General features: G+C 53.3%; 1 protein-coding gene across 1 annotated transcript in view; it reads right to left on the bottom strand.

Moving 5' to 3' along the window:
• Positions 1–10,978: 10,978 nt before the first annotated feature.
• Positions 10,979–26,208, bottom strand: part of PRKCD (protein kinase C delta) — a 29,484-nt gene continuing 14,254 nt past the window's right edge. The window contains exons 3-19 of the mRNA XM_047094853.1: positions 24,481–24,614; positions 23,171–23,370; positions 21,786–21,846; positions 21,452–21,614; positions 21,330–21,361; positions 19,947–20,032; positions 19,526–19,655; positions 18,725–18,825; positions 17,971–18,058; positions 17,655–17,752; positions 17,311–17,484; positions 17,030–17,121; positions 16,386–16,448; positions 15,232–15,370; positions 14,880–15,068; positions 14,148–14,276; positions 10,979–11,695 (exon numbers count right to left, since the gene is read on the bottom strand). Of these exons, the coding sequence (XP_046950809.1) occupies positions 11,537–11,695; positions 14,148–14,276; positions 14,880–15,068; positions 15,232–15,370; positions 16,386–16,448; positions 17,030–17,121; positions 17,311–17,484; positions 17,655–17,752; positions 17,971–18,058; positions 18,725–18,825; positions 19,526–19,655; positions 19,947–20,032; positions 21,330–21,361; positions 21,452–21,614; positions 21,786–21,846; positions 23,171–23,370; positions 24,481–24,595 (2,019 nt within the window). The 5' untranslated portion in view covers positions 24,596–24,614 and the 3' untranslated portion in view covers positions 10,979–11,536. The remainder of the gene's footprint in view (positions 11,696–14,147; positions 14,277–14,879; positions 15,069–15,231; positions 15,371–16,385; positions 16,449–17,029; positions 17,122–17,310; positions 17,485–17,654; positions 17,753–17,970; positions 18,059–18,724; positions 18,826–19,525; positions 19,656–19,946; positions 20,033–21,329; positions 21,362–21,451; positions 21,615–21,785; positions 21,847–23,170; positions 23,371–24,480; positions 24,615–26,208) is intronic.

Raw genomic sequence — 26,208 nt, 5'->3', positions numbered from 1 at the left:
CATCTCTCCAGCCTGCTTTCTCTCTCTCTCTTCTCCAGTAGGCTACACTGAATTCTAGCCACCTTGGCTTCCCTGAACTTCTAGCTGCTTCTCCTCGACTTGAGGAGCCCACTGGGCACCACCTGTGTTTCCCTCCCTGTCCTCGGCCTGGAGACCATCTCCAGGCAGTAAAGCCAAAACAATCAGAGGGCTCACCTCCTTTGTCCCCATCTCTCAAGAAGCACTACCCTTCATTGCCTGATGTCCAGCATCTCGAGAACTGTTGTTTCATTGATTTTTTTTTTTTTTTAGTTTTTTTTCTTTTTCAGTCAGGAAGGTAAATACAGTCCCTTTACTCCATCTTGGCTGAAAGCAGGATTCTACATCCTTTATTTAGATAAATAAATTGTGTGTAGGATGGAACATCCATGCATGGAAAGCAATGCTTTAACCAGTCACAGAAGACTACATATTGCATGATTCTATTTATATGAAATGTTCTGAAAGGCAAGTCTATAGTCAGAAAGTCAATTAGTGGTTGTCTAGGGTTGGATAGGGGAGAATTGGGGTGTGGGGTTCCTTTCTAGGTGATGAAGCTGTCCTCACATTGATGGTGGCCATAGTTCCACAACTCCACGAACACACTGAAAGCCACTGAACTTTGCACTTTAAATGGGTGAATTGTATGGCATGAGAATTTCAAAGTTCTCACAAACAGAAAAGAACAGCATGTGAGCTGCAACACTTAGCAAAAATCAATTTTGAAAGCATGCCCGGGGGATATCCAGGGGCAGCAGGGTCCTCAGGACACAGATACTGTTTGTATGAAGCTTAAACACAGGGAAAACAACTCCCTAGACTATGTTCAGGGATGCCTATAGGCCTGTGGTGCAGAGAAATGCTCCACATACTAAAAGTGGCTTCTGGCCCCTCTGGAAGAATAGAAAAAATGACAGGGGTGTGTGCTGGGGAGGGAGGTACAAAGGGGGCAGTTTTACCTCCAATGTTTTATTTCTTAGTCTGGGGCAAAATCCTTCTCTATCCTTTCCTATATGCCTTAGAGTTTAAAAAAAAATAATAATGTTTATTTTTGAGAGACAGAGACAGAGAGACCGAGTACAAGCAGGGGAGGGACAGAGAGAGCGGGACACAGAATTTGAAGCAGGCTCCAGGCTCTGAGCTGTCAGCCCAGAGCCCGACACAGCTGAAACCCACGAACCATGAGATCATGACCTGAGCCGAAGTCGGAGTCGGAAGTTCAACCAATTGAGCACCCCTGAGAGTTTTCTTAATAGGATCACTTGTAGGACCAATCACTCTGCACTCCCACCCAAGTCAGGCACCCTGCTTCGTCGGGTAGTCCAAGCCCCTTGCCTGGGTCTGACTTCCCATCTCATGCAGGTGCAGAGAGAGCACCAGAGAGTTTAAGAACCCAACCTTTTCTACTTGAAGCTTATTTTCTCTCCCCCAGAGTAATGCAGCTTTGCCATCACCCTTGCACATGCCGTGTGTTTCCCAACCTTCTGAAAGCCCAGGAAAAAGCCTCCCAGCTCCTAAAGACAGCTGCCAGTGGAACCACGTGAGGTGCTCCTCTGTACCTCCCCCCAGGGCTCTGCCCTCTCCTGCCACCACCCCCCACCCCCCGCTGCCTCCAAGAAATGCCAAGCTCCTAGTAACCCCCACCTTCAGGCCGCATGCCCAGCAGGCACTGGTTGAAAGACTTCACTGAAGCCCTCCTCTCACCTCCAGCTGGTGTCCCTCCCTGAGAGCTCCATTTCTAGCCAGCCTCATGCAGGCTCGGGGCTGAATCAGGCCTAGCCCCTAGGTGCCAGGTGGGGAGAGGGGGGCCCAACCACAGATAGGCAGGGCTGGGAGCAGGACTGCCACTCAGGGGACCGCTTATCCCTGGGGGACCTGTATATAAAGGGTTCTGCCCAGCTCCCAGGCCTCTGCACTCACCCCTGCCTGAGGCTGCTTCTCTGCCCCCAGCCTCTCACCTGCTCATTCTTTTTAACTTAAAAAAAATTTTTTTTAATTGTTTATTACTTTTGAGAGAGAGAGAGACAGACAGACAGACAGACAGACTGAGAGCAAGCAGGGAAGGGGCAGAGAGAGAGGGAGACACAGAATCCGAAGCAGGCTCCAGGCTCTGAGCTCTCAGGACAGAGCCTGACACGGGGCTCGAATTCACAGACCGTGAGATCATGACCTGAGCCGTAGTCGGCCGCCCAACCGACTGAGCCACCCAGGAGCCCCTAACTTTTAAAAACTGAAATGTCACCTCCATAAAGAAAAGCACATAGAACAGATACACAGTGTAACAAATCGTTAAAAAAAGAGATACCTGTGTAACCAGCAGTCAGGTCAAGAGACAGAATGCCTGGCAGTTCTTTAAAAAACACCTTTAAAACTCACACGATACATTCTGAACGTAAAGATAGGCACAGAGATTAAAACAGCAGCTACAGACCCTCCATGGAGTTCTATGAGCCTCTAAAGGTTTTCCTTACATGCTTCAGATTTGTCTTAAGAGGCGAAACATTACAGACGGAAGTTGAGCCCTTCAGGTACCCTCCAGACCCCATGCATCTCCCTCACCCCCAAGAGGTGGCCAGTGTCCTGGCCCCACATTCCCACCCCTGGTCTGTGAACTTGAACTTCACACCGAACTGCAGTCTGAGCTCCACACAGTACTATTTCATCACTTTGCACTTACCCTTCCGCAATGTGATCTGCCCTCAACTGTGGATTTGAGATTTTATCAGTGTTGAAGCCCTGAAGCCGGCAGCTTTCTCCCACAGAGAAAGCAGAGGAACCAGTATTCTGCCGCAGGAATCCACCTGCAGTTCTGGATCTAGTCTCCTGTTGAGGACATTCAGTTGTTTCCAACTTTGTATCTTACAAACAACGAGGCAACGAACATTCCTGCACCTGTGGCTCTCAATGTCCCCACCAAGACTTTCTCCAGCAGTGCAAACTCTGGGTCCTCAGCCTCCCCGAAGAGTACCAATTGCCTTCCAGGAGAAGGGGGCCAATTTACAGCCCACCCTTGCTAACAGGGACCCACTGCTTCGAACGTCAGCAATTAGCAGATGGTAGGGGTTGCAAGGACCTATTCATTCTTTAGATCTCCAGATTAGATGTCTCCTCTTCCAGAAGGCTTTTCTCAGTCCCCGCTGCTCTCCCAGGAAAAGCCAGCACACCCTCTCCGTACCCACAGTCCACCAGGCGCCTCACCCCATCCTCCTGCAATTGTCTGCTCACACACCTGCCTCCCCCAGGAGACCATGAGGCCTGTTCCTTGTTTGCACCGGTTTCCTCCCATCCTGCAGAGGCCCTGACAAACAGTCAGTGCATACTAAATGCTCACAGAATGAATCGGCTTTCTTCTGGGAGTCATGACCAGAAATGTACTAGAAAAGCCACCCGTGCAGGATCTGACCTTCATAGCTACTCGAGAAACATCAGTGCAACCTGCCTATCCCCGCAGCCCAGATGCTACCAGCAGGAGATGCATTTGGGGGCCTCGGTGTGGGGGGCAGGGGGGTTCTCCAGCTCTGCCTCTGCAACATGCTGGGGAGGCTCATGAGGCTTGAGGAGAGATTTCAGCGTGGGGTGTAAGACCCACACAGGAGGGGGCAGGGGTTCTTTCTGCCGCAGCCATAACTTTCAATAGAATTTCATGACAGTGGTAATTACTGCCTTTCATATCACTTGGTTTTAATTTGTGCCAAGAGTGGGGGTATTTGACATTCAATTTTTCTTTTTCAGAACTTAAATCCACATGAGACCCACTCACCGTTCATATCAGCCTTAGACCCTCATTTTCCTGCTGTCGAGCTGGCTCATGTCCAGAGCCCCTAGCGAGGGCAGCAGTGAAGGACGTTGCTGCCAGGTCTGGAATCTGCTCCCAACTCACAATCCACTGCTCTTCACTCCCGACCCAGGGAAACTACGTCCTCTCCCTTTCTACAGGTTTCCCGGATGCTACTAGTCTGGGCTTGTACTGACAGCCTTGTTATGAGGCAAGCATGCATGAAGTAAAACATTCACGGAGTTCATAAGAACAATAGTCTCAGATTCCCTGAGTGCTTACCGGGTGCCAAGCTGCAAGAAGGCTTCCATGCAGTAGCTTCACAACCTTATAAAGAAGGTGCTGTCGGGGCGCCTGCGTGGCTCCGTCGGTTAAGCGTCTGACTTCAGCCCAGGTCATGATCTCACGGTCTGTGACTTCGAGCCCCGCGTCAGGCTCTGTGCGGACAGCTCAGAGCCTGGAGCCTGCTTTGGATTCTGTGTCTCCCTCTCTCTCTGCTCCTCCACTGCTCATGCTCTCTCTCTGTCTCAAAAATAAATAAAAACATTTAAAAAAAGAAAAAAAAAGGTGCTGTTATGAACAAGCTACAGGTGAGGAAACTGAGGCTCAGAGAGGCCGAGTAACAGCTGGGGATGGGTCAGGCAGGTGTAGACCTATATCTGGCTCCACACCTGCATCCTATGGGTTGGCCATAAGCACTGCCACCTTCTGGCACACATTAGGCTGAGTATGAATATGAGCCCAACAAAAACAGGGGCGTTTGATATCCAGCTATTGACAAACCTACATGAGGACTTAAAGACAATCTTTTTTTCTTTTTTAAACATACATTGTTTTCAGGGCACCTGGGTGGCTCAGTCACTTAAGTGTCCGACTCTCGACTTTGGCTCAGGTCATGACCTCATGGTTTGTGAGATCAAGCCCTGCAGAGGGCTCTGTGCTGACAGAGCAGAGCCTGCTTGGGATTCTCTCTTCCTCCCTCTGCCCCTCCCCCACTCAAAATAAATAAATAAACATTAAAGAAAAATAAAACCACTGGCACATTTAGAGGAATAGCTTTAAAAAAGACATTGTTTTCAAACGGGGCATTCAAGAACATTTAAGCTTAAAGAGATCCATTTTTAATTCAAAGCAAGCCTTTTATGAAATGCATTATTTTTAACATATTTGATTCAAAGTATGCTTAATTATTTCTGAACTCATGATTTAAAACCCAGGAAGTTGCTTCAGAGGACTTGCCAATATTATTGATGGCAGGTTTCTACTGGACTGTGACCAGCCGCAGCTGCCTTTCTCTTAAACGGGCTTTGGACCTCTGCCACCCACCAGATGGTGGACATCACCTTCTGAGGTCGCTGGGTTCTGGTCACCTGCCACTGCTAAGGCCACCCGGCAGGACTGGCAGCCTCCCCTGCCTGTCCCTACTTACCCTTGGCCCCTCCCCATCCCAGAGCAGGGGCAGGGGACAGAGAAGGAGGGGCAGGACAGTGCTGGGGGTATAGCAAGTGCTCAGTGGATGCTTCATGCTCACAAGTGTTCATTCATCAGCGTTTCCTGACTGCCCACTGTGTGCCAGGCTCGGTGTGAGCCTGCAGTGGACAGAAAGGAGGAGGCACGCTGCTGCCCTACGGGAAGGGGAAGGCTGGGGACACAAATGTCTGTTCCCCCTGAGGGTCTGCCTTTGTCCCAGCTTCTGCCTCCCTGTGTGACCCAGCCCAGCCCCTTTCCTTTTTTTTTTTTTTTTTTTTGAAATGTTTATTTTTGAGAGGCAGTGTGAGCAGGGGAGGGGCAGAGAGAGGGGGACAGAGGTTCTGCACTGGGCTCCATGCTGACAGTAGCGAGCCCCATGCAGGGCTCAAACTCACGAATCGCAAGATCATGACCTGAGCCAAAGTCAGTGGCTCAACGGACCGAGCCACCCAGGTGCCCCGCCCCTTTCCTTCTTTAAGCTCAGTTTTCCATCGTGAATCCACAGAGATCCCCACTGAAAATTCACCCTCTCTGAGGGTCCTTTCAGCTCCCTGGCAGCTTGCCCATGCCCCATCCTAGCTGCCCTCCATTGTCTCTGCCTGTCACCAGGCCCACCTTCCCTCTTCCTGGAGCCTTTGGGAACCAGGGCAAGGGACTCACGTGCTCTCCCTAATAGCTCCTGAGCAAGCCCTGGAGACTGTGGGAGATTTCTTGTCTCTGCAGAAAACATCACAACAGAGCCCCCAGCCCAGAGCCCCAGGGCAAGTTGTCCTTGACCCCTCAGAGCCTCAGTTTGCTGATTTATAAAATGGGAAGACTACCAGTTTTCTCCTCATGGGACTGTTGTGAGGATTAATTGCCTTCGATGCTGTAGGGAAAGCATCAAGCACAGTGCTAGGCCCAGGGTGTCCCCTTCACGAGCTCTTAAAACACACACACACAGTAAGTGCTAGATCAGCCCTGTTGAGTGACAGCTCCAAAGGCTGCCTGTTGAGCTCCTGGCACAGAGCAGGCACCCATTCTGTGTCAGAATGCATGAATTTGGTAACAGAGCCCCAAACTGCCATGCCACCCACAGAAATCGTCCCTCCACCAACACAGGTGAAATCAGCAGAAAGCTAAACTCCCATCTCAGAAGAATAAAAAGGAAAAATATCTTCCCCCAGAAGACTTGGAGCTTTGTATGGTGCTTAATGTGGGCTGAACAGTAAATGGCAGGGCTTTCAGAGTATGTATTTCTCAGCAGGGAAAGAGAATAAATTGGGGGTCTTCTAAGGTCGCTGAAAAAGCCTGATTTGGGGACTGGTGTTAAAGTTTCAAAGGTTTATTTTTTTTAATGTTTTTATTTATTTTTGAGACACAGAGAGGCAGAGCATGAGCAGGAGAGTGGCAGAGAGAGAGGGAGACACAGAATCTGAAGCAAGCTCCAAGCTCTGAGCTGTCAGCACAGAGCCCGACGCAGGGCTTGAACTCATGGAGTGTGAGATCATGACCTGAGCTGAAGTCGGACGCTTAACCGACTGAGCCACCCAGGCGCCCCAAAGTTTCAAAGGTTTAAATCACTGAGACTACAGAGGGTTGTATTCAATCACATGAAAGACCCAGGGAGTGCCCCAAACCTCACAGGTCTGGCCTCACCTGAGCCGTACTGACTTGGGCCTAGAATCCACCTTTGAGGGTCTTCCTTTGCCCCCCTTCCCCTTCTCTGCTACCAGGTTCCATTTTCCAGTTGCGCGCATCTCCCCTTCGCCAGAACCAAGGAGATAAGAAGGTGCCTGGGAAGGTAGTCAGGACTCAGAGGAACCAACAGGAGCTTTTCCAGCCTCTAACCACCCACAGGGTAGTCTGAGGTCACCTGCTGGGCACAGTCAGGCCGCAAGAGGGAGCCAGAGGTCCCACCCAGCTTAGAGGGGCCAAAGAGAAGGCAGGTGCACGGTGGGCTCCAGAATACAAACCCCCAGCCTGCTGGAATGAGGCCAAGAGCATCCGTGGGAGGTCCTGGACTCACTAGCCCCTCCCACCTTGGCAAATTCGACACACCTCGTTTCCTGCTATTAAAACTTGAGGAGAACAGGGAGCTCCCAGCTCATATCAGCTATGCACACTTTAATAAGGAATAAATTAAGGAAATGTGACTGTAATGTTGGGATGAATGCCAGAGAATGGGTTAGAGATATGGACTAGCCCCAGGATCCTCTTACAGGTCAGGACAGACGTCTAGATGTATAACCTTCGCATCCCTGAGTCTCTTAAAAATGGTCCTCCAGCATCTCCTTGCTGGAATATTTCCCCAGGGACTACTGACACGATGGGGATTAAGAACTCAACACAGTATCTGGCACAAAGCGGGTCCTCCCTGGCCTGAGCCTGTAGCAAAAGCGGCCACCAGAGGGCGCTGTAGCACAGCCAGCTTCAGGCTTTCTGGCCACGGAGCTCCCGGACTCAGGGTCCCAGTGGTAAAGGCTGGTGACTTCACCTTCCAGGGTGTGGCCTGTTCAGAGCAGCGTTTCCTTTTTATTATTTTTTTTTAATGTTTACTTATTTTTTGAGAGAGAGAGAGAGCCGGAGAGGGCAGAGAGGGGGGCGGGGGTGGGGAAACAGATGATCCGAAGTGGGCTCTGAGCAGAGAGACTGATGCAGGCCTGAACTCAAGAGCCGTGAGATCATGACCTGAGCCGAAGTCAGACTCTTAAACCAACTGAGCCACCCAGGTGCTCCAGAGCAGCATTTCCTGACTTCCCTTGGATGACTGGGCAAAATGCAGATTCATGGCTCCCACCTAACTGGCTCCCAATCCTGATGCAGGTTGGACCCTCCAGGGAGCTTTAAAAATGCTGATGCCTGGTCCTTCTCCAGAGATCACCATTTTTTATTAGACACAGGCACCCTGAGCATGGGGTTCCAACGTGCTGTCAGCGCTGAGACCTGCTGCTTAGAACTTGGCATAGTGGCCATGTCTCATCAGTACGTGCTGCATGCTGAATTTGAGAGCCTTAAAGGGACTTTGGTCTGGGCAGTCCATTCATTCATTCATCCCTCTCTGTAGCCCCGCCCTGTGCTCCCAGACCTATGGGTGCCTTCATAAGCTGGCACATAGAACTACTGGGTGGAGTCACTCTGAATCTTTCTAACTTGCTCATTTTGGTCTCCTAGCCTTGCACCACTTTTTATGTTAGGAAAGTATTCAACCAGCTCCCCAACTGCTGGGCTTTCTGCTTCCTTCCCAATTAATCCATGCGATGGCAGGCATCCTGGGCCAGCCTCCTGGGGCCTGTGGGTGAGGTTCCTCTGAGCAGCTCTGCCTGAGAAGGGGGATGGCTGGGACATGGGGCGGGGGCGTCTGAGGTTTTAATCGAAACTGCCAAGTTGCCCCCCACTGTCCAGTCAGAGGCCCAGGAATTCAAACTGCACGTGCAGCTGGTAGGTCCTCTGTCCTGATTGAGGGAATGGAATCACATGACTGCTGTTGACTAAGCCTATTTTTGTGTCCTGAGTCCGTGGGGAGCTCTTAGAGACCTCCTCCTCACCCACAAGCAGCAGCATGGTTATCCCCACTTCACAGAAAAGGAGGTTGAAGCTCCAGGAGGTTGTCACTCCCTGAGGTCACCAACTAGGGACAAGCAGGAGTCGAACCCGGGGCCATCTGACAGCAGAGCCCATGTTCCTGCCCCCAGGCCCTCCTGCATCCGTTACCATGCCTGCCCAGCACTGAGTTCGAGGCCTGGCACACATTTCGGGCAGGGCACAGCACTCCATCTGACCCCTGCAGGGGGTGAGGGGGGCTGAGCTCACTGCTCTGTTTGCACACCTACTTGGTAGGTGGAGGGGAACAGCCTGCCTGCTTCTGGACCCCCAGGTTTCAGTGTAAATGTGGTTCTGGGCCCAGCCACAAGAGGCATTTCCTGAGGCTGCCGGGTCAGGCCTGGCACCTACCCAGCTCTGACAACAGGCCTGGAGCCGCACAGCCTCCCAGGGAGTTTGTCAGCACCCTGGCCATTGCTTCCCCTTCCCAGGCTGCTTGAGGTGGGCTCCACAGGCCCAGCCCCTGCCCTTTCCTGGGCTCTTGTACCCCTTGGGGTACAAGCATCAGTCCTTAAGGGGCTCCCTAAAGCCAAGAGCTCCTCAAAGCAGCAAGATTGTCCCATTTTACAGATGAGGGAACTGAAGCTCAATGAAAAACCTCGTGGATGGCAGAGTGAAACTCAAACTCCAGGCTCCTGACTCTCAGCACCACGTTCTTCCCATCACCCTCTGCTGCCTCTGACTGATAAACCACTCATCCCCACTCCACACAGGAGGAAGCTGGGGCTCTCGGTGCAAGGCTCTGCCTTGGAGCTGCAGAACAATGGAGAGAGGCTTGGAGTTCAAACACCAACTGTACTTTTGTTCTAAACTCACTCTGCACAGCCCCACGGGGTCTCTCGGGGCCTTGTGTGTATTGCAGCAGAGGTAGGGGTCGGGATCCCCCAGCACAGCCCATGCCACGCTGTCTCTTCCACCTGACCGTGAGTCCCACTTCGGGGGTTTTCGCTGCTGTTCAGCAGAGAGGGGATTCAACAACTGTTTTCCAGAGAGTACGGCTGGTGGATGGAGAGGGGAGGGGGACTTTAGTCTCTCTGGGGAGAGTTTGCTGCCCCCATCCCCACAGCCCCCTCCCCTGGCCAGCACCAGCCCCACCTCATCCCACCTCTCTCCAGCCTTGGAAACTTGTACCTCAGCCCAGAAAAATGAACTTGCTGGAAGTCAGCTGCGCGGCTGTCAGAGCCAACCAATCAGGCACTGGGGCATTTTGCCCACCTCCAGGGATGAAGGGCCAGGGGCTGGACCAGGGGGGCTGGAGGGCAGGCCCTGCCTCAGGCCTGTGGCCCAGAGTGGGGGGGTGGTAGAGAAGGGGGGAGGAGTAGGGAAAGAGGCTGAGAGGAAGAAATGGGAAGCCAGAGGGAGGGAAACACCGAGGTGGTGGTAAGGGAGAGCTGCCCATGCTCAGGGGTCACTGGTCGCCACCTTTGTCTCTCGGAGCCAGTGTCCTCACTACACCGCAGGCACACTGGAGCCTGGTGCTCAACCCCGATGCAGCTGCTCAGCATGTTCTCATCCTTCTTCTCCCATCCTGCTCCCCTCCCCTTCCCCAGGCAGGCAAGGACTCTTGAGAAGTAGATTCTAGAACTCTAACACAGACTTCTCTGTGGCAGGGACAGGGAAAAATAGCGATGAGATACAGAGTTCCATCTAGTTATCACCTCGCCTTGTCCCCATTTTACAGTTGAGGAAGCTGAGCCTTAAGATGATTAAGTGATAGGCCCATGTCTTTTGGCTACACTGGGATTTGAATCTAGATGGGCCTGAAGCCTCAGCCCTATTTCCTTCCTCTTCTCTGTCCTCCCCAGTCCGGGCCAGCCTCCAAGCCTTTGCTCATGTCTCTCTGCTCTTCCAGACTGGCCCTCACTCTTCTAACACAGTCTGTGGTGGGTCCCACCTCCTCCCATCGCCCCACAGACACATTCAGGACTCCCTTCAGCCACCCAGAAAAAAGGTTTCTGCTTTAGGCCCAGGGCCTTAGAGGCACAGGAAACCCATAAATACAAACACATTTGCATGAAAACCCAGGCGTCTGTGTCTGCAGCTAACAGCTCAGTTAGCTTCCGGGATAGAGCTTCCAGAAGTGGGAGCAGCGGCCACCAGCGTTCCTGGGACAAATGTGTCCCGACAGCCAGGTCGGTACCATTTGGTGTTTATTCAGACACACAGATAAAAGAACCTGGTGGTTCAAACAGCTTGTGCTCTTTTTTGTTTTTTGCGGTCACATATACGTATCTGTGTATATATGTGTATATATATACATATATATTTTAAAAAATCAATAGATCACCAGTCCCTCATATTTCTTCTATATTGAGCAATATATACAGCCTATTATATATATATGTGTGTGTGTGTGTGTATAATATATTTTTTCAATAGATAACTACATTCAAGTAATGAAACACAAGATTTACAATTTCCCTCTGATGGCAGAGGAAAAGCAAATTCACACATAGTTCACAGAAGTACCATAAGAGCCCAGCCAGACAGGAGCTGAGGCCCCTCCTGGAGGTAAGGGGGTGGCAGCAGCAGAAATCAGACAATCACACTGTTGCTCATTGTTGGGGGGGGGCGGGCAGGTACCGATGAAGGGGGACGCCCAGTCTGCTCTGCCTCGGGCTGGATGGGCAGGCCGTGCTGGCTGACGCAGGCTCCTCAGCTGGGGAGGGTTGGGGGGCATGTCTGGAAGTCTCACTTTTCCAGGAGTCTCTCAAATTTGGGGTTCACGAAGGAGAAGCCAGCAAATGCAGTTTGGTCCATGGAGTCGATGAGGTTCTTGTCGGTGTAGGAGAGGCGTGCCTTCTCGTTCAGGAACTCCTGGTCAAAGTTGCTGTAGTCTCCAGGGGACTTCTGTGGGCAGAATGCAGGGGCAAGTGAGTGGGACCCAAGGGGTGGCCCTCCAAAGGTTCCTGAGTTCCCAAGACTGCGTCCCAAACACCTCAGAATCCCCATAGTGCTGGGCCAGACCAGAGCTGGCCTTTTTTTTTTTTTTTAATGTTTATTTTACTTGTTTTTTTTTTTAATGTTTATTTATTTTTGAGAGAGACAGAACATGAGTAGGGGAGGGGCAGAGAGACAGGGAGACACAGAATCCAAAGCAGGCTCCAGGCTCTGAGCTGTCAGCACAGAGCCCAATGCAGGGCTCAAACTTGTGAACTGTGAGATCATGAGCTAAGCTGAAGTCAGATGCTTAACTGACTAAGTCACCCAGGTGCCCTGAGCCAGCCTTATTAAGAACAGAAAAGGGAGTCTCTCCCAAGAGCCTGAGAGGATCCCAGCGGGATAGTGGGTGCTATCTCACCAGGGGGGATGAAGGAAGCCATCAAGGAACTCTGGGCCTGGATAAGGAGAGGTGGGCATCAGCCTGAACAGGGTCCTAGCAAACCACAGCCTGTGAGCGAACCCCACCCACCAAAAGCTTTAAGAATGGCTTCAAAAAAAAAAAAAAAAAGAATGGCTTTCACATTTTTAATGTTTACGGGAAAAAATCAAAAGGAGATTGATATTTCATGATATGTAAAATTTAAATGAAATCCAAATTTCAGTGCCTGTAAATAAAGTTTTATTAGTATAAGACTATACACATTCGTTGATAAATCTTCTATGGCTGCTTTGAGACTGGCCTGCAAAGCCTGAAATATTTAGCACCAGCCTGTTCCAGGAAAAGTTTGCCAAGTCTGCTTCTGGGGATACAATGGAATGATACTAGATCTCAGGCTGGTGGCCTTCAGGCCAAACTGTGCAGGTAGGTACAATCATTTTGACTGGTACTGGGTTTTAATGGGATTTGAGTCAATTATTTTATTTTTTATTTTTTAAAAGAATTATATATATATATATATATATATATATATATATATATATATATATATAAAATGTTTATTTATTTTTCAGAGAGAGAGAGACAGAGCATGAGCGGGAGAGGAGCAAACACAAAATCCAAAGCAGACTCCAGGCTCCGAGCTGTCATCACAGAGCCCGATGCGGGGCTCAAACCCACGAACTGCAAGATCATGACCTGAACTAAAGTTGGACACTTAACAGACTGAGCCACCCAGGCGCCCCTAGCCAATTATTTTAAAATTGGACAATTTGACATAAAAACCCAGATTTCTGGCTTCTTTTGAAAACTGGCAGAGCAAACAGCCTTGGCCCCATTTCCCGGGAGGTCCACTCTTGGTACTGAAGCCCCTCGGACAGCTCGCCAGAGGCCCCATCATTTCCCACTGACGGCCCTGCTGACCTACACACCTGCCCTGTGTTTTCTAGTGCAGAGAAATAAATCGGCCCCTCTTTCTAGCAAAAGCGAGAGACTGAAAGCAGGCTGTGTGGCCTTCCCACAGCAGGCCTGGCCTGGTGATACGGTGCCCAGCCCAGGGGCCCCCGAGTTTGAGACCCCTGGAGCAAGGGCGATGCTCTCTGGTGACAAAACACAAATGTGGGGCACATTACACAGGCTGCCTGCCTGGGGGCAGTGTGTCCTGACAGAGACAAAGGGAGCGAGAGGGAAGAGCTATGGTCAGAGAAGGGCTACAGAGTCTAACTTCTTACCTAAGAATTCTGGCCCCAACCTGCCTCTGCTCTCCTGCTGGCTCCTAGGTGGCCTCTGTAGATTCTGGGCCTTTGTGTGAACATTCCTCCTCTGTCTGGAATGCCTCGCAGCTGCCCTCTGCCTGGCCTAGTCTCCCCACCCTGCCCATACCCCACTTCTTCTCAGACCCACTCTGTTCTCTACATCTGGGCTCCTGCTGACAGACCCTCCCACCCCCGCCCAGTGACAACTGGTCATGTGTGGCCTTGTGACAGCTCTTGTACTGTCGTTTCCTATCACAAATGATCATCAGTGTGCAAGTGGTGATCTCCCCCAGGGGCTGGAGTTTCTCTGGCTCTGGGCCTGGGAGTGCAGCTCAGCACGGTACCCATCAGGCACTCAACAGGGAGCCAGCAGGCTCCCAGCATTTCCAGTATTTCTTGGAAGACAGATGGGAGGGAGGGAGCGAGGTCTTAACTCTGATTCCCACAGCCTAGTCGCCTGCATACAGGGGGCCCTAAAGAATGTCTGGATCTGCAGTTCCCACTGTTTCTTGACTGACTGAGTGAGGGAGAGAGAGGGTGAGAACACAAGGGTAGAGGCTGTGACCGAATGTGCACGTGAGGCCGGGAAAGCAGGTTTGCTGGCAGAATGGAGAGGAGGAAGGCATGTAAATGAAGCAAGAGAGAAGCAGAGCAAAGGAGATGCCCAACAGGAAGGCAGTGGAGGGCAACATCCAGTAGGGGCCCCCATGGGAGTGGGATCACGTACCACTTTGGGCTTGAAGGGCGGTTCCACGGCTCGTTTCTCCAGAAGAGTCCAGTTGATGGTCTTGAAGAAGGGGTGGATTTTGATGTTCCCTGTCACTCCCAGCCTCTTGGTTGTATCCCTTTCAAGCAGCTGCAACCCAGTAGGGGCCCTGGTTAGCACCTGAGGGCTGCAGGGAGGCCAGAGCCTCCACAAACCCCCCGAGCAGGCCCAGGGGTGCCCAGATGGGTCTAGTCCAACCCAGCAGCACAACCCAGGGCCCCTGGAGCCAAGAGGGTCCTCTCTGGCCCCGCTGCACCGCTGGGCCCCTCAGAGATGACAGTCCATGGAGTAGGGCTGCCAGGACTTCCTGCTGGTGGGACTGTGCTTAAAAGCAGTAGAGTTCATTGGGTGTTTATTGTCTGCCTGGCATAGACCTGAGCACCACACATTTATCGTTTTTTTCCCAAAAACTCTGTGAGGCAGTTTCCCCTGTAGCCTCCATTTTGCAGACAAGGAGACAGACTCAGTTGAGCTTCAGCTTATGACCCTAAGCTCATAATCACCATACCAGGCTGACTCGGCGCAGTGGACTCAGGAGCTCCCGGGAACACGGAGAGCGAGCGATACCCCCCAGTGTGTTAGGACCAGAGCATCAGTGAGGCTACCATTCCAGAGATGAGGGGCTTCTGGCCATCCCACGATCTGAATGTGTACTGACCCCTGCCCCAGCCAGCCCAGCCCGGGGCCTCCCACCTTCTCCAGAATATCCTTGGACTCCTTGGTGATCCAGCGGGGATAATGCGGTGTGTCCACACGGATGGACTCAAACAGTTCGTCCTCATCGTCACCATGGAAGGGGGACTGACCAATGAGCATCTCATAGAGAAGGACTCCAAAGGACCACCAATCCACGGAGAATGAGTACTTCAGGCCCTGCAGGATCTGGGACAGGAGAAGGGGTGCAGGAGCTGAGAGGTGCCCCAGGGCATGAGCAGTACTCACCAGGCCTCTTCACCCTCCTAGCTGTGGCTCGGACATCACAGTCCCCACCCCCACTGAGACAAGGTATCTCACTGGGCTGGTGGCTGGGACGGTGCCCACTCACTTCGGGGGCGATATAGTCAGGGGTGCCACAGAAGGTGCTGGCCTGTTTCTCCCCGAAGATGTTCTCCTTGCACATCCCAAAGTCGGCGATCTTGATGTGGCCATCCTGGTCCAGCATCACGTTGTCCAGCTTGAGGTCCCTGAGAGGATGGTGTGGGAAAGGGAGTCATCAGGGACCAATCCCCCTCCTCTCCCCTCAGCCCCCATGGCCCCATTTCCAACCCTGTAAGCCTAGGAATCTCCCCAAGGGGACAAGGGAATAACAAAAAGGCAAGGATGCAGAAGGAGAAAGACGTGCTAAAAACGGGTGTTCCCTGCAAAACACCTGCTGGTGTGCTACATGCTGGACATACACCATCCTACTTCCTAAAGCCCGAATCGAGGCTCAGAGTGGTGATGTCACTTGCCCAGGGTCACCTAGCTGGTCAGCAGTGGAGGCGGCCCCGAGCTCAGTTTGGTCTGACTCCATGAGGGCCAGGACCACATCTGCTCTACACAGTCTGTGGTTGGAGGAGGTAATTTATGCACACGGTAACAAGTACCAGAGAAGGGCAAACAGCACAAAGTCCATTTTCCCTAACCTCGATACCCAGAGCGATCCCAGGCACGGACAAGCACATCACCATGTGCCGCTCGCCCCCACCTTCTAAATCCTGAATCCTAATATTCAAGGCACACTGTCCCACGGATTAGTAACCCACCTGGCAACGTAGCTTAGCCCCGTCCCACATCAGTGCACAGTCAGCCTTTCTGATGGGTCCTTACTAATCCACTGCAGGACGGGACTGTCATTTATTGGGTGAAAATTGATGGAACCAGTCCCTACTGATGGAAGCTTAGACTGCTCAGATGGGGCCTCGGAGCAAGATCGATTGCTCCAAGGAAGGGAGATACTACCAGGCAGTGCATACTCCCACCAGTGGAACCAAGTATGGGCAATGAGTCCCCAGTGCCTGGAGCTGGGCCAGCCTCAGCAGAGGGGCCACAGGAATCCCAGCAATGGAGTAGGAGGTTTAGGCAAACACCCAACTAACAACGGACTCTAAGCAGAGATAGGGCCATGGCTGGGCTGGGCCTCACTCAGAGCATTGTGGGGGATATGATGGGTTGGAGCTCTCCCTCCTGAAAGGCTCCCAACCACTCCCCTCCTCATACCTGTAAATGATCCCTTTGTTGTGTAGAAACTGTAGTCCACAGACGATCTCGGCTGCATAAAACCTGGATGACAGAGAGAGACGAAGTGTTCTGGGATTTCCGTGACCAACTCCTGCTTCTTCCTGGGCCCTCACCCCTATCCCCAGGGTCAGGAAATGCTGCAAAAAACCCCATGGGCCACCTGGGTCTGATTAAGCACATCTTGTATCAGGCAAGAGGGGGAGGGGGCCTGGCAACCAAAAAGAAAATTATTAAGGAAAAGCTCCAAATGAGACAGTTCTGTCATGAGTGTATACATTTATACAGACATACACACATACACACACACACACCACAGAGTTTGGGAAGGGGTACATACTAGTCTGGGGGCCACACACCAGGGTCCTGTGTTGTACAGCATTACCATCTGCAAGGCTGCCCAGGCTGAGGCTCAAGGAGCAGGGGACAGGACCCCAGTACGCCTGTGCTGTGCTGTCAGCCAGAGCTCACTCACCACCCGTGGCTTCCCATATGGTGGGGACAGCCCCAGGCACCCCAAATCTCTCCAAGCCCAGCTCTAGCCCAGGCTGGCTTCTCCAGGGACAGGGAAGAAGGAAAAGAGGGCAGACCAGCAGGGCTCCTCCCCCCACAGGTCCCTCACATACGTAGCACGGTAGAGCTCGAAGCGGCCTTTGTCCTGGATGTGGTACATCAGGTCCCCCCCGTTGAGGAACTCCATCACGAAGAACAAGTGGTCCTGGGGTGGAAAGAGCAGTGAGCAGAGGCACAGAAAAGGGCTGAAGAAACTCTACTGAGGGCTACCAAGGACGGAAGGAAGTAGGGGACAACTCTGCCCTGGAGGACACAAGCAGGGGAGACATGGCCCCACTGGGAGGCCAAGGGGGGCTGTGGCTCCAGACACAATGACAGTGGGAGGGCTGGGTACCTTGGTCTGGAATGTACAGAAGAGGTGGGTGAGAAAGGGATTCTCCCAGGCGAGTGCCAGCACCCGCTTCTCCACCATGGTGCACTCCACATCATCATCGATCAGAACCACGTCCTTCTTGAGGGCCTTGACCGCAAAGAACTCCTTCCTGCCCTTCAGCTCTGCAAGCAGCACCTGATGGGTGGGCAGGATGACGAGCGGGGGAAGGCCAGGCCAAAAGCTAGGACACCACAACCGCACCCCATCAGGAAGAAGCCAGGTAGGGTGGGATGCAGGTGCCCCTGGGCTCCTGGGTTCCTGGGCCCAGGTCCATTGAGTTGCCCCAGGGCCAAACAGCCCCTTACCTTCCCAAAGCTGCCTTTGCCCAGGACCTTGTGGAAGGTGAAGTTCTCAATGTTGCACCTGGTGCTGCCCTCCCAGATCTTGCCGTAGGTCCCATTGTCTGCCCAAGAGATGGCACTTTAGACTCAGGTGTCTGTCTGCTGAGTCCCCTCCCCTGGGGCCAAGAGGTGGGGTGGAGTAAGGGGCCTCAAAGAGGAAGGGACTCCCTCTCCAGGGGTGGTGTCTCCCTCAGGTCTCAACAGTAGAGGGAGGTTGGGTCCCATCTTGGGTCCTAGTGGGGAGTGGGAACTTTCCGGGGGTAAATGGGCCCAGCTTCACCTGGGACAATTTCTCCAGAGATTTCTGGCTTCTTCTCAAAATTCTGGTAGATCCCAACAGGCTCTGTTTCTGACTTCCGGAAGGGTCTCTAGAGGAGAGGGTAGAGGTTAGGGAGACATCCAGTCAGTCATACCAGGATCAGAACTCTCAGCCAAGAAGGAGGACCCCAACCATCCATGACTCCACTCTCAAAACCAATGGGGGACAGCAGGGGCAAAGCCCAGGACTCCAGGGAGCGCACGTGCGCGCGTGCACACATACACACACACACACACACACACACACACACACACCCTGTAGCACAGGGATACCTTGATGGCCTGGAAGGCACTGAATAGAAAGAAAATTTTGTACATTGAACCCTCCCACCACTTACTCAATGGATTATTTGTGTTGCCTTCACTGGTAATTGATTCTAGAATTTTACCTTAAAGTGTTATGGCATTTCTCAAGCTCCACCCACACCCAAACACACAACATACACAACACATAAAACATACACACAATAAGGGCTCTTAGTTCCAAGCATTCCAACCTTGTGGTTCTCTGGGCTCACCAAGTACACAACCACATATGAGAACAAGCCCACCACCTTCTGCTAATTCTTGGACTACATCTTCCAGAAGTGGGGTCATGAATACAAATGCTGCCCACCCACTCCCCACCCCAGGGTTCTCTAATAGTAGCATGAGCCCTGACAGCCCACCCCCAATCCTGCCACCTTGTGTCTAGGGTTCCCACCATGTCTGCCTACCTGGCTCACTTGGTTCAATGCCTCAGCCAAGAGCTTCTGGTTAATGCCACAGAGGTTGGCCACCTTCTTCTGGCACTTATGGTGCACATTCATGCCACAGTCTGGGGTGAAGCAGACACAGGGCCATCAGGGCCCCCGCTCAGGCAGGGCCTGACAGGCTGCCGGCAGGCTCTGGGAGAACTGTCCCCGTTCCCCCAGGCTCAGCCAAGTGCAGGGAGGAGGGGAGGAGGGGAGGAGGGAGCAGGAGGAAGCAGGGCTTTGGTAGAGTCTGCTGGGTTTCTGGTCTTTAAAAAAAAATGCATCTGAAGCCATCGTGAGTGCTTTAAATCTTTCATTATTTAAAGAAGAAAAAGAAAAAAAAAGGCACAAGATAGGAGACCTAACTCTAGATTTGACCTAACTCTAAACCCTTCAAAGAATGTCTAGGGCAACCTAGACAAGCCACTTTTCCTCTCAGGGGGCCTCCTGTTTCTGCCTCACTAAAGCCTGGGGCCAGGGAAGGGGTCTGTGAAACATGTTTGCTCAACACCTTCCGCCTGCTTGTCCCTCAGTGATTCCCTGGGCCCTACTCTACTCTTACCCCTATCTTCCACTTGAGGACACTGAGCTCAGAGCAGTGGGGACTCCTGGTCACACAGCAGGTAAATGGGGAAGCCAGTGGGGAGGGGACATCGAGGCCTTCCCCAGCAGCGGGGCAAAGACAGCATTAGTTAGTGGGAGTTTAGGAGGTCTGGGTGGGCAGGAACCAGCTGGGAGTGCCCTCCTGCCCAGCCCTAGTCCCCGGAGCTGGGTGGCACGCACCTTCACATTTTAGTCCCTGCTTCACCAGCCCCCACAGCAGGCTGCCACAGTGGTCACAGAAGGTGGGGCTCATGTAGTTGTAAACCTTGAATCGGTGCGGCATGTCGATGTTGAAACGTTCTTTCTGGAACTGGGAAGGAGAGTGTCACAGGTTGAGGGTCACATGCCAGCTCTAGCTCCTTCCTCAACCCCTAGCTCTCCTCAACCCCTTGCATGGCAAGATGCTCAAAAGGGCTCCACTGGGCCATGGGGTAGGGGGGGCAGGGGGGAAGGTGCAGGAACTGGGCAATCTGGAAGTCCAAGGAGGCAACCAAGAAAAATGGGGAGAAGGGCAAACTCCACAGGGAAGGGGTGGGGAGAACCCAAATCCCTCCCAGCTGGCCAAGCCCCCCCGGGTCCCCCGCCCTGGGCCCAGCCTCACTATGGTGTCCCGGCTGTTGGCTGCGGTGCCGGTGCACCGGCCGATGATCTTGTCGATGCATTTCTTGTGGATGGCAGCGTTGCATTCTTGAGGAGGCACAGGCCAGGAGGGGGATGGGAAAGCACCAGGAGGGGCAGAGCTGTGAGCTGGCGCCTGCTGGCCCAGTCCAGCCCTCTATACAAAGCCACTGTTCTCCCTGCTCGCCCACACCCTCACCCCACAGACGCCTGGGGCCCACAGCTTGCTTTTTCTCTCCTCCTGCCTGCCCTCGTAGGAGGGGCCTGGAAAGGGGAGGAGCAGGGAGGGCGGGCCAATTGGAGGATCTCAGAGATTAGGGAAGGTTCAAGGGGTCCTAGTGGGCAGTGGGGGCAGCAATGTGGGCACAGAGTATTGCAGTGAGAGGACTGTAGGCAGAGAGCCCTCTGTCTCTCTGCTATGCTTGGGACAGCAAACGGGTTCTAAGCTCTCTCATGCACATGCATGCACATGCACACACACACACACTACCACAAAGACACCAGAATATACACACTTCTGCATAATGACAATACGCTCTCTATATAAAATTCTTACTATGTGCCAGTCACCTAAACTGCCACTTTATATATTTTATCCCATTTGATCTTCATAAAGGCTATTATCCCCATTTTACTGAGGGACAGAAAGGTTATGTCACTCTAAGGCCCTACAAATAGGAAGTGGCAGAGTTAGGATTCAAACCCAGGCCATCTGGCTCCAGAGCTTGTGCTCAATTTTTTTTTAATGTTTATTTATTTTTGAGATAGAGGCAGAGCATGAGTGGGGGAGGAGCAGAGAGAGAGGGAGACACAGAATCTGAAGCAGGCCCTAGGCTCTGAGCTGTCAGCACAGAGCCTAACGTGGGGCTCGAACCCATGAACCATGAGATCATGACCTGAGCCGAAGTTGAACGATTAGCTGACTGAGCCATCCAGGTGCCCCCAGAGCTTGTGTTCAGAACCAGCACCACTGTGGAGGTGTCTTATATGTGTGTACCCATATACACACATGTCTAAACAGAAGCACATGTGCAGCCAAGGGTATACTGTAAAAGGTCTAAGAGCCTCTGCAGGGGAAAAGAGCCGTGATAAGTAGCATTGGCTGATTTCTATGTAAATACTGCGCCAAAGCCTGGGAAAAGACACAGAGAACTGGCTTTCATGAGCCAGAGCAAGCCCGCTCATGCACCACTGAGTGTGGTTCTCGTACACAGACACTCTGACGTGGAAAATCTCACATGCACACATGCAAGCACACAGAGTCTAGACATGTGATCCCTGCACAGGGACATGGGCTTTCCTGAGAACGCACGCGGGTACTGGCAGACACACGTGTGCAAACAGACCGGGCAGTGGAGACACTTACGCCTGCATTTGTAGCCTTGCTTGTTGAGACCCCTGAAAGGCAAATCCCCAGGCAGGGTGAGTTCTGGGTGTGGGGCCCTCCCTCCCCAGACCCCACTCTCAAGAGGCACAGCCAGCCCTCACCAAACAAAGTCTTTGCATACAGAACAGAAGGTGGGCTGTCTGAAGAAGGTGGCAATAAACTCATGGTTCTTGATGTAGTGGATCTTGGCCTGCTTGATGGCTCCACGGCGGTTCATTGTTGGGAACTTGGCCTCGTCTTCACCCCGCATAGACTGTTTGCAATCTGGCGGCCGTGCAGTAGTGAAGTCAGCCCCAGCCCCGGAAAGGGTAACGTTCCTGTAGTCCCTCCCAGGGTGGCCCTGGACAGACTGCCCACAGGGACTGCTTCCCTAAGGTTCTGTCCTGGCTCTGGCCTCTGAACCTACACCCCCAGCCCAGATAGGGAGGGTCTTACCTATGTCTTCCAGGAAATACTGCACAGACATCAACACCTTGGCCTGGGGTTGCAGGTCCAGCTGCAGGGGTGAGGGTAGGGAAGGGGTGGGGGTGGGGGGTCAATGAGGGCGGGCTCCAGCCATGCTGGACTCAGAACCCGCCCCCATGGTTGGTCCCCCAAGGCCAAGGGAGTCCTGGCAGCCTAGCCAGACACCTGTCTGCCCAGTGTGGGCACGGCCCCGCCCCTGAGCCCCACCCCCACCCTCTACCCAGAGGTATTATTACATTTGGGGAAGTGAAAAGATCCAGCCCACACCCAGCCCGGCCACATGGCCCAGGAACAGAGTGGGAAGGGAAACTCCCCACCCCCACTCCTGGCTGCCCCCTTAACAAGGATCTTAGAATGCCCCCCAACACCCCCAAGTCCCTGCACACACAGAGACACAGACACATGCGTGTTGAGACACCCACGCTGGTTCTCTCTGTGTCCGAGTCTCTGTATGCCCAGTCTCCTCACATAGACTGGCTGCTTCTGGCAGGACCTTCACCTCTGCCAACACCCATGCCTGGTGACTGATATCGTTTCTTGGTGGAGTAGACAGACAGCACAGCAAGTATCTCTACCTGACCAGCCAAGTGTTCGTACAGCCCTAGGTCAACTTCTCTCCTGGCCCCTTCATGCCTCACTGGAGGCTCACCAGAGTCCCTCACGGTCATAGTGTCTTTCCAGTGGGGACATCTTGGCTGCAGGAGCCCACATGTAACCCCAGGGGGCAAGAGGTGCTCTGCCAGCGCTGACATCCCGTGGCCATGAGGGCCACATGGCCATATGCGTGTGCGAAGTCCAGGTTTCAGCAGGTGAGTGATGGCCATAAGCCTTCCCTTATCTCCCACCTCCTCACTGTTGAGGAGACATAAGTGTGTTCCCTAATGCCTGCCTGGGCCTGGAATATCTGTGAAGGCTCCAAACAGAACTTGGAACAATGGGGGCCTCTGAGAAGTGGGTGCGGTGCCTGGTGGTGGGGCCAGGACAAACCCTTACATGCATTCTGAAATGTTTTACCTTGTGCATATCGTGCTTTCACAAAATTAAAAGGGAAAAGAGTAGTTGCAATGGCAAGGATGGCTCCCTTTAGCACCTACTATGTGCCCAGCGCTACAATAAGCCCTTGGCATCCAGTGACTCATGTCACCTGAACAAATGACCCTGAGGTGGGGTCTTTTACTAGCTTCTCCTTTTACAGATTCAGAACTGGGCTCAGAGGGGCTGGGATCTGGTAAATCATAGAGCCAGCACCGATCGCAGAGCTGCTCCAGTGGCCAGACAGGACCTGCACCCCGCAGCCAGGCTCACCCAGGGGCCCGCACACGTGAGTGCACACGCTGCAGCCCTCACGTCCTCACCCAGAACTCGGCCTTGCCGTTGTTCTTCTTGCAGCGCTCGGCCAGTACCGACACACCCACTGTCACCTCAGACATCGGCTCTTCGGCTGCTCGCATCAGCACAATCTGGATGACGCGGCCCTCGTAGATGTGGGCATCAAATGTGGACTTCCACTCAGGATACATGGTGGGCTTCTTCTGCACCAGTGTCTTCCCGCGCTCTGCAACATGGCCGGGCAGGCAAGGTCCGGCTGGGGTCCCTCTGTCCCACCACTCCGCCCCCAGACTTCCCATAGCCTTCAGCGGGAGAGAATCCGCCTGGCTCTCCCTTTGACATTTCCACTCCCCCGCCTTCACAACTGTGCTCTGCTCACCTCCCCAGCCTCATGTTATTCCTAACACACTCCAGAGCACACAGCTGCCTGCAGCTCCTCTAGGAAGCCCTGCTAGGTCCCATCCCAGCCCCTGCTCTTCCCTCTTCCTGTGACCCTCTTCCTCAGCCCCACTTAGCTGTCACCTCCCCTCATGCACTCAGTGAACAAATGTGGAGGCCCGTCATGCCAGCCTTGGCATTTGGAGGTAAAGAACACGGCAGAAAGAAAAGTGAAAAACAGTGCCTGTCTCCCTAGAGCCCAGTCCAGGGCAGAGACATGAGCCCATTAATTCCTCAAGTAAATGTTAAACCACAGCTGTGATGAGATTGAAGAAAGCAAGGCCAGGGCTTTAGACCTGCTCTGGGTCATGGTCAGGTGGCATGCCCCAGCCTAAGGGTCAGGGAATGCCTCCTGGAAGAAGGGACAGCTCAGCCGGGACCTAAGGGATGAGCCAGGGGCTCAGCAAGTGAGGACAGAAGCAAGAAGGAATGGTGTGAGATGTTTGCCTCTTCCAGGAGGATCTTGCTGAGAGCCCAGCCTGGGACAGTGCTTCCTGTGGGCTTCCCTGTCATGGGACTCATTGTCTGGCTCCCACACCTGACTGTGAGCCCCGTGAGGGCAGGGCTAAGTCAGCCCTGGAGCATGGCAGTGTCCTCAGTGCCCAGCACAGGGGCTGGCACAGATGAGCATGAGGAAATTGTTGGGTGAACCCACCAATGGGGGAGGAGCCAGAATCCCCCCTCCCCCCCACCTCCACCCCACGATCACCCTGGAGAAGGCTCTACACAGCCAATGCTAGAAGCCCTACGGGCACTCGGTGGTCTCCACGGTCCTACATCCACAGCTGGGCTGGGCCGGCAGGTGAGGATGAGGAAGAGAAGGATCCCTCGGAAGTTCTAGGGGAACAAGGCATGGGCCCTGCAGGGCCTCCCACCGAGCCTGGATTCTCAGTCCTACCTGTGCTAAGTGCCTCCTTCATCTTCACGGCACAGAAGGGCTGGCTGGCCTCGTCCGCAGCCTGCAGGGAGCCGAGCTCATAGGAGGTGAAGGCGATACGCAGGAACGGTGCCATGCTGGGGCCTGCAGTACGGCTGTACAGACAGAATGGGTGAGGCCGGGCAGCAAGGGACAGTCCCAGGAGGCGCTGCTCGGGTGCCCCCGGGGGACTCTCACCACATTGAGTTTGGCCCATTGAGTTAGTGCTTACAGGGCACTAGTTCTAGTTGCCGTTGCCAAAACTGAGACATTTTCTGGAAGTCTGGATTTGTGGCATCCCTGGTAAAATGAAGATGTGACCTCAAGCACACTGGGCAACAGCTGGCTGGCACCCCTGCCAGTCTACTCCAGGCCAGGGGCCCCCTTTTTACTCCTTTCCAAAACCTACCAGGACCCTGGAGGCATTGAGTCTGTGACCACGAGTCATTTATTTGGGGACTCATTTAAGGCCCCCTGTAATACCCAATTCCTGTGCACGTACTATGTGCTGAGCACTCGGTATATGCTGGTCTCCAGCACGTCAGTGCCAGCCAAGATGGGCAGGACGGTACCCCCGCCTCCCTGCACCCTGTTCCCTTGCAGATCTTCTTGGTTTTCGAAGTTTGTTTTTTATTCATAACTACCCAGGAGGACAAATAGGGCCAAGATGACCACCCCCACCTTTCAGATGGAGAAACGGAAACCCTGAGGCTGAGCCAGAAGCTAAAGCTGAGATTCCACTAATTAAGCACCCACTTCATTCAGGGACCAGGGCAGGGAAAGGCCCCACCCTCACCCCTGACCTTTTGAACCCCAGCCCCTCTGGGTCAGGTGCCCCTCATCCTCCAGAGGTTGCCTGCGCTTTCCAACTAATTTTTCCCAAATATAAAACTATTTTAATGTTGAACGTAACACTGAATTTGTTTTTTAAACCACACAGGTCACCCCCACATCTCACCCTATTCCTTGCTCTTCCTCAAATCAAGGGTCACTCAAGGAGGTGACCCTGAGGGTCTTTTGGGTTGTTATTCCTGGAGGAGGGCCACATGTGCAAGCCCCTGGGTGTACCCTCATACACCTACGTGGACACTGGCTCTGGGCCCCACACACGAGGCTGCTCCATAAACATGGTTGAACGAACACTCACTCATGTACATGCACATACGTATGTACTCACTCCATATTGAACGTAAGCCAGCGTGGCGGCAGTCAGACACGTGCCCCTAGACCCCCCCCCCCACATACATGTGAATATGCCAGAGCCGCCCTGCCCCCGGGATAGCTCCCCCAGCTCCTCCACAAGGCAGCCAGAGTAGCAGCCGGGTCTGCCGAGAGCTCCCAGCCCAGATGAGCTCACAGGAAACACTGACCTCAGCCTGAAGCCCAGCCCAGGGGCCCCGCCGGTCTTCTGAGGCCAGCAGCCAGGGGAGAGGGGAGGCGCGCCAGGCGAGGCAGACCCCACCACGTCCCCTGCCCAGGCCTGGCTCCTACTCAGAAGGAGCCAGAATGGGTGTGTAAGCTCACATCTGAGCTCAGGTCCCAAAGCCTTCAGCGTAAGACCAGCCAAACCAGCCACTAAGACCTCTTGGTAGGCAGGGAGGAGGAGCCGGCCGTGGGGGGCTGCTGGCTCCTCCCTGAACTCAAGCGTGTGTGTGTGTGTGTGTGTGTGTGTGTGAGCTGGCGTGTCTGAAGGTGTGAGTGGGTGGCACA

Source organism: Lynx rufus, unplaced genomic scaffold (assembly GCF_022079265.1).
Source record: "Lynx rufus isolate CCGP_SWC_20201006 ecotype Redwood Valley unplaced genomic scaffold, mLynRuf1.p SCAF_4, whole genome shotgun sequence".
Lineage (NCBI taxonomy): Eukaryota > Metazoa > Chordata > Mammalia > Carnivora > Felidae > Lynx > Lynx rufus.
Note: the sequence above shows the minus strand (reverse complement) of the source record. Positions and strands in the feature narration are given on the sequence as shown.